Source organism: Macadamia integrifolia, chromosome 12 (genome assembly GCF_013358625.1).
Source record: "Macadamia integrifolia cultivar HAES 741 chromosome 12, SCU_Mint_v3, whole genome shotgun sequence".
NCBI lineage: Eukaryota > Viridiplantae > Streptophyta > Magnoliopsida > Proteales > Proteaceae > Macadamia > Macadamia integrifolia.
In genome coordinates, this window is record NC_056568.1 from 26,395,917 (window position 1) to 26,411,764 (window position 15,848).

General features: G+C 43.4%; 1 protein-coding gene across 1 annotated transcript; it reads right to left on the reverse strand.

The window, feature by feature from the left end:
• Window positions 1–3,191: 3,191 nt before the first annotated feature.
• Window positions 3,192–4,902, reverse strand: LOC122058250 (aspartyl protease AED3-like). Its single transcript, XM_042620850.1, has one exon. It carries the CDS (start codon window positions 4,729–4,731, stop codon window positions 3,415–3,417), a length of 1,317 nt encoding a protein of 438 aa, XP_042476784.1. The 5' UTR covers window positions 4,732–4,902; the 3' UTR covers window positions 3,192–3,414.
• Window positions 4,903–15,848: the final 10,946 nt, after the last annotated feature.

Sequence of the window (15,848 nt, forward strand, 5' to 3'; positions counted from 1 at the left end):
TCCATGTATGGATCTTAGGGTTGGTACAGATTTGGCTGATTTCTTCAATTCAAATAGATTCTGATCCAATTTGGCATAATGCCCTAGTGTCATTAACTTTAGTACAACATTGTCCTTTTTGGTCCGTGGGTCTCAAGGCTTTAAAACATGTTATACCATACTAAGGAGGTTAGAAGTTATTAACTAACCCAGTAATCTCTCCCTAGGCGATGTGAGATTGAAGTCTACACGCCCTCACCGATTTCATATCCCTTGTACTTATCGTATTTTTAATGAAGACATCGATCTCCCAGGTGGATCTGATACTTGTCGCATTCTTAAGTGTCAGTCTTGAGACCCATAAGCCAAAGAGGACAATATTGTGTTAAAATTAATAAGACTAGGACATTACACATTATCACTATTTGAAGATTTTAATAGAATAACCCTCAAACACCCGAATTAATATTTAGTACACACGGGCATCGTAGGGAACTCTCTCGCATATTTTAATTTCTCTATCGTAATTATAATTGCACTATTATTTGCTGCAACAGTGGAATTGCCAACTCCAGTGAAGCTAAGGAAGGGTGAAGCCAAAGAAGATGCAAAGCTGAGTGAATTCCAGCAGGAACTTATCGATCTTGCGGCTGTGCTTAAAGGAGACCACCTCTTAACCACTTACCCAAACAAGATTGGAAAGCAAATGAACGTCAAGGAAGCTAAGCAATATGTTGATGATGCTGTCAACCGTTTCTTTGAAGCTGTGCATTCTGCCAAGAGAATGGGTGTGGATGAAGAACAGATTGTGAAGATGAGACCCTCTCTCACCACAAGATCAGCATCTTCCTCAAAAACCATCCTACACCCTTAGATTGTACGTAGTATATTCACCAAACTGTAAATCTTGATTATATATAGTGTAAGAAAATGATAAAAAAATTGATTTCTTCATATAAAATCATGGTTTTAAAAATCAGAATTGAATTGGGTGAATTGGTTTTTATTTGGGATATGAAAATTTCATTCGGTTCAGTTTGATTTTGATTTCAGGCCGAAAGTCTTTAGTTTGATCAAACCAAATGAAATGTAACCCATATAAATCGAACCGGAACCTAAATTATATTAAACCCTAATAGATTAAAAATCTGAAGTGAACCTAAACTATACTAACCCATATATATGCTCTTTGGAACACTAAACTGAGCATTCTATGCTAAGTTAAGTTAATTTATATATATTATGAATTTCAATAAATGCTCATTAGCTAAAGAAGTATTTTGAAGATATTTGATGCTTAGAGTATTTACTGATGTTTGAGGTTTTGTAATTATATAATGAACTTAATTGAACATTTGGCATGTAAAAAAAATGTAGAAAGGTACTAGATTTGATTTTGGGGTTCTATCTTTTATGAGATTGTAATTCCCTTCCCAACTAGGGGTGTGATATGGTATGGTTTGGTTCCAGTATTCGAGGTAGAAACAAAAATCAAATCGTTTATTAAATGACTCATTAGATGAAACCAAAATCAAAATGTTTATTAAATGATTATATAATTCGTTAACAGTTTCATAGAAAATGCCACACCCAAAAACTTATTTTCATTAAAAAACTTAAGCAATTATGTAATATAAACATACTTTCATATAAAAAGGCATAAATAATTATTTAATATAAACCTACTCAATCGTTTTGATTTTTGTATAATTGCTTTTGAAAAAAGCATAAACAAATTCATCAATGTAAAACCATAAGGATGTTGAAGAATTTTGTTTCATTTTTTGGGGGGGGGGGTGTCATTTAGTTAATATATTAGTCAAAATTTAATCTGTTTTAATCGATTTAAATGGTTAAACCAAAATTGGTTTATTAAACTAATCAAACCATTTATCAAACAGTTCCAAGATTTTGGTGTAAACGAATCGGTTCGATTTCAGTAAACAATTTCAGTTTGATTTTGACACCCTTATCAATACCATATCGACGGGTTCTTGAAAGTTTGGCACACACAATTCACCATCTCAATGTATTTTAAGTCATTCTCAAATGACCAACGCCTATATGGAATAAGAAGGATCTGAATGTTCAACATAACCACAACCTTAGCAATGATTTGGACTCGTTTAATGAACATTGTATAGCTATAAATGGTCTTCACCACTTCTCTTAGACCATCACTTGCTTTGATCGATCTCAGGTTAGGCTGCATTTATTTATATATGGTACAAGCCTTGATAATCTATATATACCTCCCTGAAGGCCACCACGGTAAGCTTGTAGCATGAAGCCATTCTGAGATGATAAAGAGGGTTGGGCCACTGGATATGAAAGCCCAAGCCCAACCTCTTTTCCCTCCATCTTAACTGGTAGGGAATATTGAAGGCAGACCATACCTCAAACCTGGTTTGAATAAATCTAGTCTTACTTCTTTTTTTTTTTTTTTTTTTGTTGAAAATAAATCTAGTCTTACTCAGATCCGTAAATATGGTAAACCCTGCACTGGCATAGGGCCATGCAAACTGGCAGTAAACCCCTTCCCTAATTGTATATACATAATAGGGAAAGGTAGGAGCTGTTTGGGCTAGGGCATATTTTTGCCATATGGTAAGTCTTTTTGGATCTATATGACCCACCATGTGCTAAAATCACAAAGAAAAGTAGATGAGGAAGAGTTAGTGTGCTAAAATCACAAAGAAAAGTAGATGAGGAAGAGTTAGTGCCACCATAGAGTTGGTAGCCTAGTGGTGAAAATGCTCTCAACCCATCATTGTTCGAGTCCATTGGTCCTGCGGAAACGTTGCTTGTTATACGGGGGCTTGTTCAGGAGGCTATGATGACTATCATGGAACATTTTTTTTTCCTAAAAAAAAAAAAGAAGTCACGCCACGAGGCATATGAACCCTTCTTTTTATTAATTTATGACAAGATTTTATGGAAACCACCTGGATGGGTGAGACGATATTCAAGAAATGGTCTTAATCAGACACATCAAAGGATCAAGTTTCCCACGATCACGGTTATGAGAACCTATTCAACGTGGAATTGGGGTTGGGGGTAAGATGGAGAAATAAAAGAAAACTTTATCCAATATCAAATTTCAAACCCATGTTCAATCATTTATCCTCTATATAATGACTAAAGAATATTGTTTGTAAAACCTAAATAACTTGTAAAAAATTCAGATTCACACATAGAAATGGACAAAATAAATAGAGAATATACCCAATTCCATTTTATGACAAAGAAGTGTAGTACTATAATTTAATGCCTCTATGTCAATCTCAAGCAATCTTCCACTCCATTCTTTAATCTTCTTCATCCTTTCCACCCCTAATTAAGGCCATACCCCATAATAATAAAACCAGAAAAAAACAAACAATGCTCACAAGCTTCACACACACACACACACACACACTCTCTCTCTCTCTAGTTTCAATGGGTACAGAGTTCACGTGCTACACCCAACCTCGAATTGGGTACATCATAAAGCACTCTATGATTCTGCTGCTGCATATTCGCTATCACATTCAGCACCGAATTCACATTATCCGGCGTAGCCGCCATAGCCAAGCAAGTTATACTCCCCGCCGTACTATGTATCAAAAAGTTATTCTGAGGCAACGTCACGTTCATCCCGGTAAAGTGCAAAGTTATCGTCGGCGACACCACCGGCTGCATATAACATGTATCGAACCCACCCAACGACGACACCGGTCCGGCCTTGATCCGTCGCCGGAACTCGTCTCTCACGGCAATGTAAGCCGGTTGGACTAACCGAGTGAAGACCGTGCCCGAGTCGAAAATGGTTCCGGCACCGGTTGTCGGGTTGAAGGCTAGTGCGCTCGGCGGGATGTTGACTAGCCGGCGACCGACGCTGATTCCGATCATGTTGACGTAGTAGAGGGAGGATCTTCTTGGGTTGGTGAGGAGTGGGGTGAATTTGATTCGAATTGGTTGAGCTACTGGTCCGAGCCGAAGTTGACCGGAGAAATTGGCGGACCGGAAGTCGGGTAAGCAGTAGGAGAAGGTGGATTGGTAGAGGGATTTGGTTTGGGAGAGTAACGACATGGGGCCTCGACCGAGTCCGAGTAAGCCCTGAGGGGGAATGGAGTTTCCGGTAGCTGCTTTAATGCAGCCGAAGGAGTAGTTGGGGATGGGATCGGTGGCGAGGACAAGTCTGTCCTGCGAGACGGTGGCGGCGATTGTGGAGGAGCCGTAGGTGAGGTTAAAGAAGCAGGCGGCGCCGCCACAAGTGGGGTTTGGGACTTGGGAGCATTGCGGGGCGGAGCACCCGGTTGGTTTATAAGTTGTTGACCTGGCGGTGTTGAAGACGGTGGAAGAGCATCCTACACAGCCGGTGCAGGGGATCCAAGCGACATCACTGCTGGTGTCCATGGCCACAAACATGGGCTGGGCCGGAGTGCCAAACCTGGCCCGGACAATGTAGGTTGGGCTCTGGATAATTTGCCGGCCGGATGCGACCGGAACGACGGATTTCCGAGCGACAAGGTTGGATAGATAGAGAAGCCGGGCTTCATCTTTTGCAGCTAAGTCAAGGATGGATTGTTCCCAGGAAAGGGCTTGTTTGGGCCGGAAAGGTGAGCATGGGCTGTAGACGTGCATGACTTCAAGGGTGGAGGAGGAGCCATGGTTGGAGGAGCCACAGGTGAGGGTGGAACCTTGAGAAGGGTAGAGGGAGAGAAGGAGGGAGAGGACTAGTAGAGGGAGTGGTAGTGTTGTCCTGGTCATGGCTTGAAGACTTAGGGGGAGAGAGAGAGACTTGGTAAGGTAGTGTTTGGAGAAGTGGCTATTTATAGTGGGTGAATAGTGAAGGAAGGAATGAGAGTAGTGGAGAGAATAGATAACAGACTGTATTCCATTTGGTTGCTTTTGCAGAAGTCTATGAACCCCCTCATGGGTTGTCCCTTCCTTTCCCATGGCTATGATTTTTTTTTCTCCTACTTTTTAATAAACTGTGTAGGCAATATCTTGGGTTTGAGGCTGAAGGGTCTGTAGAATGGTATGGGCTTGAAAATTGGCCACGTGATTTACAATGATAGGACTAGGTCGGATCTCATAGTGGAAGATTCTCATTTAAGAGAATAGTTCAGAGAAGAATCTCATTTTGGGAGAGAAATGTATCATAAGATGGTACGTGCATCGTCTTTACCTATTTTAAAACAGTAGTCAAGGGAGAAGAATTATGAACTAATTGACTAATTTGGAGGTTACCAAACCTCTTTCTCGCAAGAGAAGTCTTTTGAATAATCCAGTTGTCTTCATATTAATTTTAAATTAATAAATAAGGTTATAAATCTAGTAGTTATTCTAACCTCTACCACATACACCTCTCACACAACAATTGAAAAATAGTTATTAGAACTCCTACCACTTCAATTAACAATTTTAATATGTAATACATCAATACATAACCGATCCCGACATGTACGTAACAAGTCTCTCCCATTAAGCTTTAAGTCTTGTCCTCAAGACCTACTTGGTTTTAAAACAAGTATTTAAAACAATTGAAGATTCAAAATAGCTTTTAATAGTTGTTTAAATACAAAATAATTATCACAAGTTTTATACCTTGTCGTTTTCTTGTCAATTCAGTTTTAGAGACATTTTATTCTCTTCTTTAAGACTCATTATCTCTTCAGTTAAAGATTTATGTAGTCTCAGTTTTTGTTTAGTTTTAAAATCTCCTTATAATAAAGTATCTTCTTAATTCATCATCTTAAAGTCCCTTAATTATTTCTCTCTAATGTTTTATAAATAGAGGTGAGAAGGCTTTAGCCTTGGCAACAGAATTTAAGTCTCTTTTGAGTTTTGAGTCATCTGTAGATGTGTTGCACTCTATTTTTATTTGTTTTTATTTTAAAAGTCATATTTGTAAATGTATTTTGTTTTTAGTCTGAGCATAGTCCTATAGCATTTGAACGGGTTCATTAGTCGAGTGCATGATTACTGGAGGAGCCATTGGGTTGTTTTATCTTACAGGCCAATTTGCATTATTCCTGGTTCCACCATAGAGGGCATCTATGGTCTTAAGGACAGTGTCAAGTGACATGACTCAGCCCACTAATTCTCTAACAATTTCTATACATATCTATTATAATTACATGCAGCTGATATATTGAAAGTTCTTCTATACAAAGGTGACACTTAGGTTTTCTCTCTCAATATTTTGACACATTAATTCCCCTACACCTACCCAAGAATTTCATGGTGTGAAATAACAACTTGGCATCTCATCTACTTCGCTGATTGTGGTTTCCTCCGCTTCATCGTAACGCTCGATCAAGAATAACTTCTTGCATCTATGGCCTGGGACGAATTGTTCGTTACAATTATAACATTAGCCTTTTACTCATCGTTCCTGTATCTCGGAAGAAGTTAGTCTATTGATAGGAATGGAAGACCTCCCTTTTTCAACCTCCTTGTTATTCAAAGAAATTTGGCTCGAATTGCGAGCTTTATAAAGCCTACAACCCAATGGCAGAGGAGAGAGAGATGAAACGACTAGCAAGGACGGCAGTCTTGATCTGATCCTTTAAATCGCTGACAAAAAAACTAACCTGCTGGTGTGGGGGTAGAGGTCCTACCTTGGAGATTAGTTTCTTGAATCGGGATTGATAATCTTGGATAGTACCAAGTTGTTGTAACTTGGCTAGCTCTCCAAAAAAAAATCTTGAAAGGGAATTGGTCCGAGTCAAGAATGAAGCACCTCACAAGAAGTTCACCAAGTCACCACCTCTTGGTCTTGCTCAAAAATTTGAAATCACAATTGTGCATCTCCTTTCAAATAGAAAGAGGCCAATGTCACCCACACTAGAGAGAAAGAGAGGGTTGAAGTGGAAAAATTTGACCAATCGATCTTCCTTGCAGCTCCTGATGCTCCAGTAGATCTGCACAAAAGAGAAGACAGGGGAGAATTGGGCTGACCCGATGGGAGACTCTCTGATGCCTAAGTCAAATCTTTTCACAACAATGACTCAAGAGAGCTTTCAGTGAAAAAAGTGTCCGATCCCCTGTGATGGAGGCTTACCTTCATATTTATAGGCTACTGATGGAGAGAAAGGGAGGAACATTTGTGGAGAGTCTTGTCTAGGCGTAGAGTCCTTGAGGGGAGTGGCTCTATGATTCTGAGAATATTCTGAATTCCAGGGCATGTTCTAGGGATATTCCTCTCTTATCTTGAAAATACAAGTCGTGAGAAGGGTGGACACTTCTGGTGACGTGAGTGGATTGAGTCTTGCACCTATAATCAGGGGTCACGTTCCTTAAATGTATGAGTGGATGTACGCAAGCTTATGGGCGTCTTTCTTGTGTGTGCCGATCCGAGGCGACAGGTCGACATGAGGAAAGGCCAAAGTGGCAGGTCAGACTGAGGAGAGACCAAGGCGGCAGGTTGGCCTAAGGAGAGGCCGAGGCGACAGGTTGGCCTAAGGAGAGGCCGAGGTGGCAGGATGGCCTGAGGAGAGACCGAGATGGCAGGTCGAGGTGGTAGGTCGGCTTGAGGAGAGACCGAGGCAGCACGTTGGCCTGAGGGGAGACTGAGGCTGCAGGTCGGCCTGAGGAGAGACCGAGGTGGCTGGTCGGCCTGAGGAAAGACCAAGGTGGCAGGTCTGTATACACGCTTCAGTCGTGCTGAGGATGGGGACATGTTTGTCCTCATCACCAGCCCCTCGCTTTAGTAGTTCGGATCGGTCTGCTAGAGTAGTTAATTTGATCTCGACCTTTGTGCGGCATACGCTGTCTATTTGGTGCGAAATGCATTGCTTCTGTCACGTGTCGCTCTGCCATTATTTTACCTCGGGCAGGCGAAGAGACCGCTTTGGGTGGCTGTTGATTTCGGCTAGATCCAGCTGTTCATTCACCACCTTCATCTCTTATAAATAAGGCACTTTTCTTCACAGAAGACTTCGTGTTTGTTCGAGAGATCAAGTCAGCTTAGCTTGCTCATAGCAAGTTTGTCCTTTGGCACTTCGACAAGGTTATCAGCTCAGCTCAGCTTCATATCTTCAACCAGTAAGTAGCTTCTATACTATGGTTTTGACTCATTATTCTGCTCAACCCTCTATTCTTCCTAGCATTGGGCCTGGTGATTCCAACATGGCATCTGTCCGTGATTCTGACCCTGTCTAACCAACCTCCTTGACAGTCGTAAGGCCCGGGGAGAACCACCCCGAGTGCCCCATCCCTGATGATTCGTCCTCTAGCAGTGATACTTCAAGCGGTTCAAGCACTGACAATGGCTCAAGTTCAAGCAGTAGCTCGGGCTCTGAGTCTATTGACGGGGCCTCGCTAATGGCTGACCCGACTAGGGTGGATCTTGGCTCAGGGGCCCTTGCTCAGCCCCCAGTGCTGCGACTGGATCGTCCAGTGCCGTAGGTTCTGAAGGAGGCCTAGAAGGATCTGAGGGGGAGGGCTCGGCCTCTTCTGTTGGTGGAAAAAGGACCATCGTCAACACAACGAGCATCCTTACGCCCAAGGTCTTAGACCTAATCTGGGGTCGGTGTAGTATCTTGGAGTACATGGTGATGCGTGCCCCTGACAATGACGAGTGGTTGGACGCTTCCGGATGAGGTGGCTCTTTATGACGTGGCCTTTTAGAATGGCCTCAGGATCCCAATCCCTGAACCAGTCAGCTTGGCCTTGGAGTACTGGGGCCTCGCTCCGAGCAAAATTACTCCCAACTCTTGGCGTATTCTTCTCGATTTTAAGGTGTTCATCTCGAAGCTAGGCCAAACCACAACTCTGGAGGTCTTTCACAAGTTGTTCTTGGTGAAGAGGCACCCCTCGGGGTGGTAGTACTTTACTAAGAGGGATAAAGGGATAGAGATGATCCATACGGAGACTTGAAGATGCTCACCCACAAGCCTTCCTTGGTAAGGAACTAGAAGGATCGGTTCTTCTACGTGGCGATGGAGGGGAACCCTTTCAAGGGCGAATGGACAAAGCCTAATTTGTCGAAGATGAATCGAGCTCCAAAGTTGTCAGAGGCCGACCTCCAAACTTGAAGATGTTCACCCACAAGCCTTCCTTGGTAAGGAACTAGAAGGATCGGTTCTTCTATGTGGCGATGGAGGGGAACCCTTTCAAGGGCGAATGGACAAAGCCTAATTTGTCGAAGATGAATCGAGCTCCAAAGTTGTCAGAGGCCGACCTCCAAACTTATCAGATGTGTTTGGGTGGGGAGGCCGTAGATGTTCAGAGGTTGTAGGATGACGATTTCCTCTGGGAGTGGGAGCTGAGTGAGTTTCCTAAAGAGGGTAAGGGTCTAATTGAGTCTAGTCTCCTTTTTTTCTCAGCACTGTCTTTGTACTGATTCAACTCAACTTGTCTTTGATTTGCAGTGGTGAACATGAAGGTAGACCCGAAGGTTATTGCCGCGGCGGCGGCAGAAGCACGAAAGAAGGAAGTGGTTGAGCAGGCCGTCAAAAAGGGTGCGGGTAAGAGCAAGGTCATCTCGAGCCTAGGTGTTGGCGGGAAGACCGTTCCACCCACTTGTGCAGGTCACAAGGCCTCACCGATTATTATTAAGGGCAAACCCGAAGCGGAGCCCATCAAGTACAAGCCTCGACACTAAGCTCTAGGCTCGTCCAGGTGGCCAGAGGGTCCTTCGTGAGACAAGGCCTAGGGGCAGACTGGCACGCCTGGCTGAATTGTCGGTGGCCAGGAGCGCCAGAAGAGAAGGCGTTCACCTGATGGGGGCGCAGCCCGGGAACCTTCCCAAGGCTGCTCGGAAGGGGAAGAGGACTCCGTCGACCTAGAGGACCTAATTGAGAGTGACACCATGTTGGACCCTAACAATGCCCGGGTCTGGTGTCGTCGAAGTCGTCCCAAAAGGGACATTTCTCATGCCAAGAAGCCTTTGAATATCAAGACCTGATGTATATGCGGATCGACGATGTGAGTTTCTAAGCCTTTAACTTGTAATTCTTGAGTTTTTGGTATCTCTAACCGTTCTATTAGGTCTTTGCAGGGCTTTAATTTCTTGGTCGAGGCTGCTCACCAGTTTGAGGACATGGGCGTCGCTTGTTCGAAGGAGGAGATGGAGCTGAAGTGCCTTCTCGTCTTGGGGGGCTACACATTACCATGGGCCGACTGGAGGGCTGAGAAGAAGAGGGCCCAATCTGAGGAGGTCCGTGCCAATGATGCCGAGTAGAGGGCTGGAGAGCTGGAACGTGAGGTTGCCAAGCAATTCAAGGTCACAGCAACTTGATCAAGGAGAAAGATGCTCTCCAAAGTGAGTTGTCTGAGACTCAGGACCACTGCAGAAAGAAGGAGGAGAAGCACGCAGCTAGGATCGGCGAGCTGGAAAAGCAGCACCGGGCCGAGTTGGAGGCAAATGACGAAGCTGCTGTTGAGAGATGGCTGAACTCCACAGTTGGTCATAAGTGGTTGGTCGACGTCAAAATTGCTTCATTTAACGTCTGTTCAGACAATGCTATCCAGTTCATCTTGGGCAAGATGCCAAACTACGATCTGACGGACTATGAGCAATGCACTTCTGCCCCCACTCCTTCAGTGCAGCTCAGCAACCTGACCGAGATTGGTGAAGAAGTGACCCAGGCTGACCCTAAGGACAACCAAGTGAAGAGCTAGGCCCGTAGATTAGCCCCCCAATCCTTGTATTTTTGTTTTTTTTTTTTTTTTTATGTGAATGTCTCCTTTGGGAGTGATGTACTTTTAAGGGCTTTTACCCCTCTTTGATGAATGAAAAATATATTTTTTCTTTATGTCTTTGCCTCTCAGAAATTTTTTGATTCTTTCTTTGTTTTTTTGTACTTCGAGCGAGGCTCCAAATGAGATTTTTTTTTTTTTTGAAGTGCCAAACTTGGGTTCGATTGTGGGAGTAGCCGAGCTGGGGCTCGGTCTTAGAGAAGGCAGATCTGGGGCTCGGTCTTGGTGCCTTAGGTGCTAAGGTCTTTTGAAGTGCCAAACCTGGCTTTGGTCTTGGCAGCGCCGAGCTGGCGCTTGTTAGGTTTGGTCTTGGTAGAGCCGAGCTGGGGCTCGGTCTTAGAGAAGGCAGATCTGGGGCTCGGTCTTGGTGCCTTAGGTGCTAAGGTCTTTTGAAGTGCCAAACCTGGCTTTGGTCTTGGCAGCGCCGAGCTGGGGCTTGGTCTTGGTGCCTTAGGTGCTAAGGTCTTTTGAAGTGCCAAACCTGGGTTTGGTCTTAGTAGCGCCGAGCCCCAGCTCGGTTATCCCACAGACATAGCACCGAGCTGGGGCTTGGATTTAGAGAATGCCAAGCTGGGGCTTGGTCTTGGTGCCTTAGGTGCTAAGGTCTTTTGAAGTGCCAAACCTGGGTTTGGTCTTAGTAGCGCCGAGCCCCAGCTCGGTTATCCCACAGACGGTGTCAATCTGAAGCGGTAAAAATTGACCAACTGATCTTCCTTGCAGCTCCTGATGCTCCAGTAGATATGCACAGAAGAGAAGACAGGGGAGAGCCGGGCTGGCCTGACGAGGGACTCTCCATTGTCGAAGTCAAATCTTTCCACAATAGTTACGAGAGATTTTAGTGAAAAAAGTGCTCAATTCCCTATGATGGAGGCTTACCTTGATATTTATAGGCTGTTAATGGAGAGAGAGGGAGGAACGTTTGTGGAGAGTCATGTTTAGGCGTAGAGTCCTTGAGGGGAGTGACTCTATGATTCTAGGAATATTCTAGAATCCAAGGTATGTTCTAGGTATATTCCTCTCTTATCTTGTACATATAAGTTGTGAGAAGGGTGGACACTTCTGATGACGTGAGTGGATTGAGTTTCGCCCTTATAATCAAGTATCACGTTCTTTAAATGTAGGAGTGGACGTACACACGCTTCTGGGCTCCTTTCCTATGTATGCCGAGCTGAGGCGGCAGGTCAGCATGAGGAGAGGCTGAGGTGGTAGGTCGTCCTGAGGAAAGACCAAGGCGGTAGGTCAACCTGAGGAGAGACTGAGGCGACAGGTCGGCCTGAGGAGGGATTGAGGCGGCAGGTCAATTTGAGGAGAGATCGAGGTGGTAGATCAGCCTGAGGAGAAACAGAGGTGGTAGATCAGCCTAAGGAGAGATCGAGGTGGCAAGTCTGTATACACGCTTCAGCCATGATGAGGATGGGGACATAATTAGCCTCATCAAGGGCCAAAGGTGATGTAGTGGGATGGTGACCCCACACGCTTCTAAGTGAGATTAATGGAAGTTTCATCCTAAAGGAATATCCCACTCTACTTTGTCTCCAATATGGGAGTTGGGTCCAAGTGCATCACAGTGATACCTACTGTACGGATCAAACATTCCAAAGGGCCCAAGCTTTTATTTCTAAATGGGTGTGAGGAAAGAGTTTAGATTCAATGGGACTCTGATATTCAATGCCTAGTGTCCTATCTTGCAGCTTTTTCTTGAGAAACAAGTGTTAAGATTTAAGAGGGCAGTGAATTATTTCCATTTATTACCATTTCTTGGTAATGAAACCCTTAACTCCAGATCGTCCTATAGCTAATATATGAGGAATGCAGGATTTTGTTTTTTTAACAAAGTAGAGAGATACAAGAGGCGGGGAGTAGAAATGAACCCGAGACTCTTCTATGCGCAAGTGCTGCACTGTACCATAGCTGACTAATTGTTTTTTGGTTAAAAACACCACAAATTTTAGGATTCGGTCTCTCTCCTTTTTTTTTTTTCCCATTTTTTATGAAGAAACAGAAAAAAAAAAAATTAAGTAAACTAAAACATGTGACATCATGTTTTCCACATCTTGAGATAACCAACTAGGTCCTAATATTTAAGCGGAGATATTTCATACAAAGTGTTCATAAGTTGCGTACAACTATATATATATATATATATATGTATGGGAAAAGGGCAGGTATGCTAGCGTTGTACCTAAGAATTAGGAATGCTAGGGGCATTTTGATCGTAGGATTTGATCAACATGAATTGAACCGTGGGATGGAGAGAAGCTAAAAAAATTTTCAATGCACGGTTGCAACACCTTTACTCTCTCTCTCTCTCTCTCTCTCTCCTCGCCGAAAAAAATCATTCATTCACCGGATCCAGCCGGAGAAAGCAAAGTAGTTGGCACCGACGCTGTTGATGGACCACAGCCACTGTCGCAGCCGCAGCTGCTGCCACTGCTGAGGTCGAAGAAATGCCGCTCCACGGTCTTCCTTCCCCTTTTCCTCACCAGCTTCGACTCCGGCAGCGCTATCTGAATCCCTACTTAGACTTGGAAAAGGGACTACGGTCAATCTCGGTATACCCACGGTGGGTTCAGCTACAGACGGTCACTCAATCGCACGCTCTATCCCAATCATTCTCCCAATTGCTTCTTGTCACCGAAGATGTGGAACTTGCCGTCGATGCTGCTCGTAGGGTCTTTTCCAGGAACAAGGGCAAATATTGAGTCTCCACTTCATCTCCGGCGCCGATGGACTTTTGAGGTAATGACTCCTCACTTTGCAACTAGATGATCGTGGTGGAGGACGGCGACATATTTGGCTGTAAAGACAATAGGGATGGCTCTCTGGTGCTCGCCTAAGTGACCTAATTATCTATTCCCATTCACTCCAATATTGTGATGTCACAGCCGCCCCTGATTGAGATTGGATGCGATCGTAGTTGTCATCGATGGGTCTCATCGTTCCCGCCGTCGGAAGATCCATGTAGTGGAGCTTGCTGCTGAACATCGATCTCATCATTCCCGCCGTCTCAACCTCTGCTTCCGAAGACAGAGTTGGACAGGACCAGAACCAAGGTGGTGGTCGGAGGTGGTTCTGGCGGATCAAGGTGATGCCCAAGGTCAAGTTTTTCTCCGGCATAAAATCACCAGAGAAGTTCTTCGGTGTCTACGACGGTCACGGTATGATGGCAAAGGATACTATGGAGCTGCGGTATTGGGCAGGTTCTGTAAGACCTCGCCACGCGCTGTCGGAGTTGGAGCTGGTGAGGAAAAGGGGAAGGAAGACCGTGGAGCGGCAGTATTGAGTAAGTTTTGTATGACAAAAATTACATACAGACGAGATCTTTTGTCTTTCATCTGACGACCACTATTCGCTAGCATACCTAATTCCTAGGTACTGTGCTAACATACCTATCCCTCTCCCTATATATATATATATATATATATATAAAATATATATACACACATTTTTCTAAGCCTTTCCAAGAATCCTCTAATTTCCTTTAAATTGTATCACTTGGAGAGGACATGATGGGTTGGTAGTGGTAGCACTAGGAACTAGGAGTCTAGGACATATACAGGCACTACATGCACATGATTTGTCATCAATTATTGCCTTTGACTGTCACAAGAGGCTTATCTTTTGTAATAGCATAATAGGGAATTAAGGGGAGAAGAAACATTGGAACCCATGAAAATATACTGTTTTTTTTTTCTTCTATCTCAGGCCCCCATCCTTCCCTTGGTATTCATTAAAATTTAATCTAAGGCCAAGCCAACAGGAAATCTAATTACAAATCTGAAACGCACCCATCGTTTTCTACTTTTAGAAAATTAATCATATATTGCTCCAATGGCCCATCTCTTCATTGTTATATTAGATAAAGACAACCTTTCACATGACTATAGAGACAGATACACTAGTTAATAAGCAATCCATAATGGTGCTAGACAGAGAGAGATGCTTGTTAATAATCCATCCATTTTCATAAATGCTGCCATAGTGGTGCACCATTCTTATCACTGCTGCTATAGTGGTGCACGGAACACTACCACCTCCTCTTTTGTTCTTTCATTCATTTCACATGAAATGGTCTTTCGATAACCAACCTCTTATATGTAATACTGTTTTATCACACTTAAGTTTCTCTATACCCATGTTTAGAACTCTCCTTAGGATTTTCAAACCGATGCTTAGGAGAGGAGGTCGTAGGATCAAAGCCTATCATATTTAGATGTGTATAACCCAATTAGTTGGCCTGTAACGCCTCGACCACATTAACTTTAAACAATATTGTCCTATTTGGCCCATGAACCTCAAAACTTTAAAACGTATTGTACCATGTTAAGGTGGTTAGAGATTATTAATTAACCTAGTAATCTCTCCCTAGACGATGTCGGATTAAAATTTACATTCTCTCATCGATCTACCAAAATTCTTAGCACTTGCTGTATTTTTGGAGGAGACACCTCACTAATCTCCTAGATGAATTTGGTATTTATTTTATTCTTAGTTGTTACATGGACTTTGGCTAACGACACTCAATAAGATAAAATAGCAAAAAATTAAAAATAAATAAAAAAGAGAAATTATCTGATTCCACCCTAAAATTGAAAATAACTTGGAGTAACACTAAAAATAAAAATAATGTCTACTGCACCTCAAATTTGTAGCATCATTAACAAAAAGTGAGAAATATCCATTTTACCCTTATATTTAAACTCTAAAAAACAGAACCCATTTTCTTCCAAACCATTACATGCCATCTCTCGCCATACATGCTATCTCTCACCAACCAGGTGCAGCTACGACTTTAGCTGGGAGAGTATACCATTATCTGTTAAGTTTGTCTCGAATTCTTGACCCGTTTTGAAGATTGACCCGATCCGACATATTTTGGTGGCGACCCGAATGGAAATTTTTCTGAGATCTGTGATGGAAACAGAGGGGTTGAGCCGATAGACCCAAGCCTGAAGCCCATCATTGATCTTGTATGGGGGTGCGGGGGCGTAGGTATGGTTCAATCAGATCGACCACGACCCGATGGATCGACCCACGATTTTGGAGTATATATAATGTACTGTTGCTTGTTGAGAAAGTCATGGTATTCTAAGGTTTTTTTTTTTTTCCTCACCGCGTGTAATCTCTCTTTTGTATAGTGAATCATCTTCTTCGCCTGACGACGTAGCACACCACCC

Bases quoted from the DNA above. Each gene is read 5' to 3' on its own strand.
- LOC122058250 (XM_042620850.1), bottom strand. From the start codon at position 4,731: ATGACCAGGACAACACTACCACTCCCTCTACTAGTCCTCTCCCTCCTT.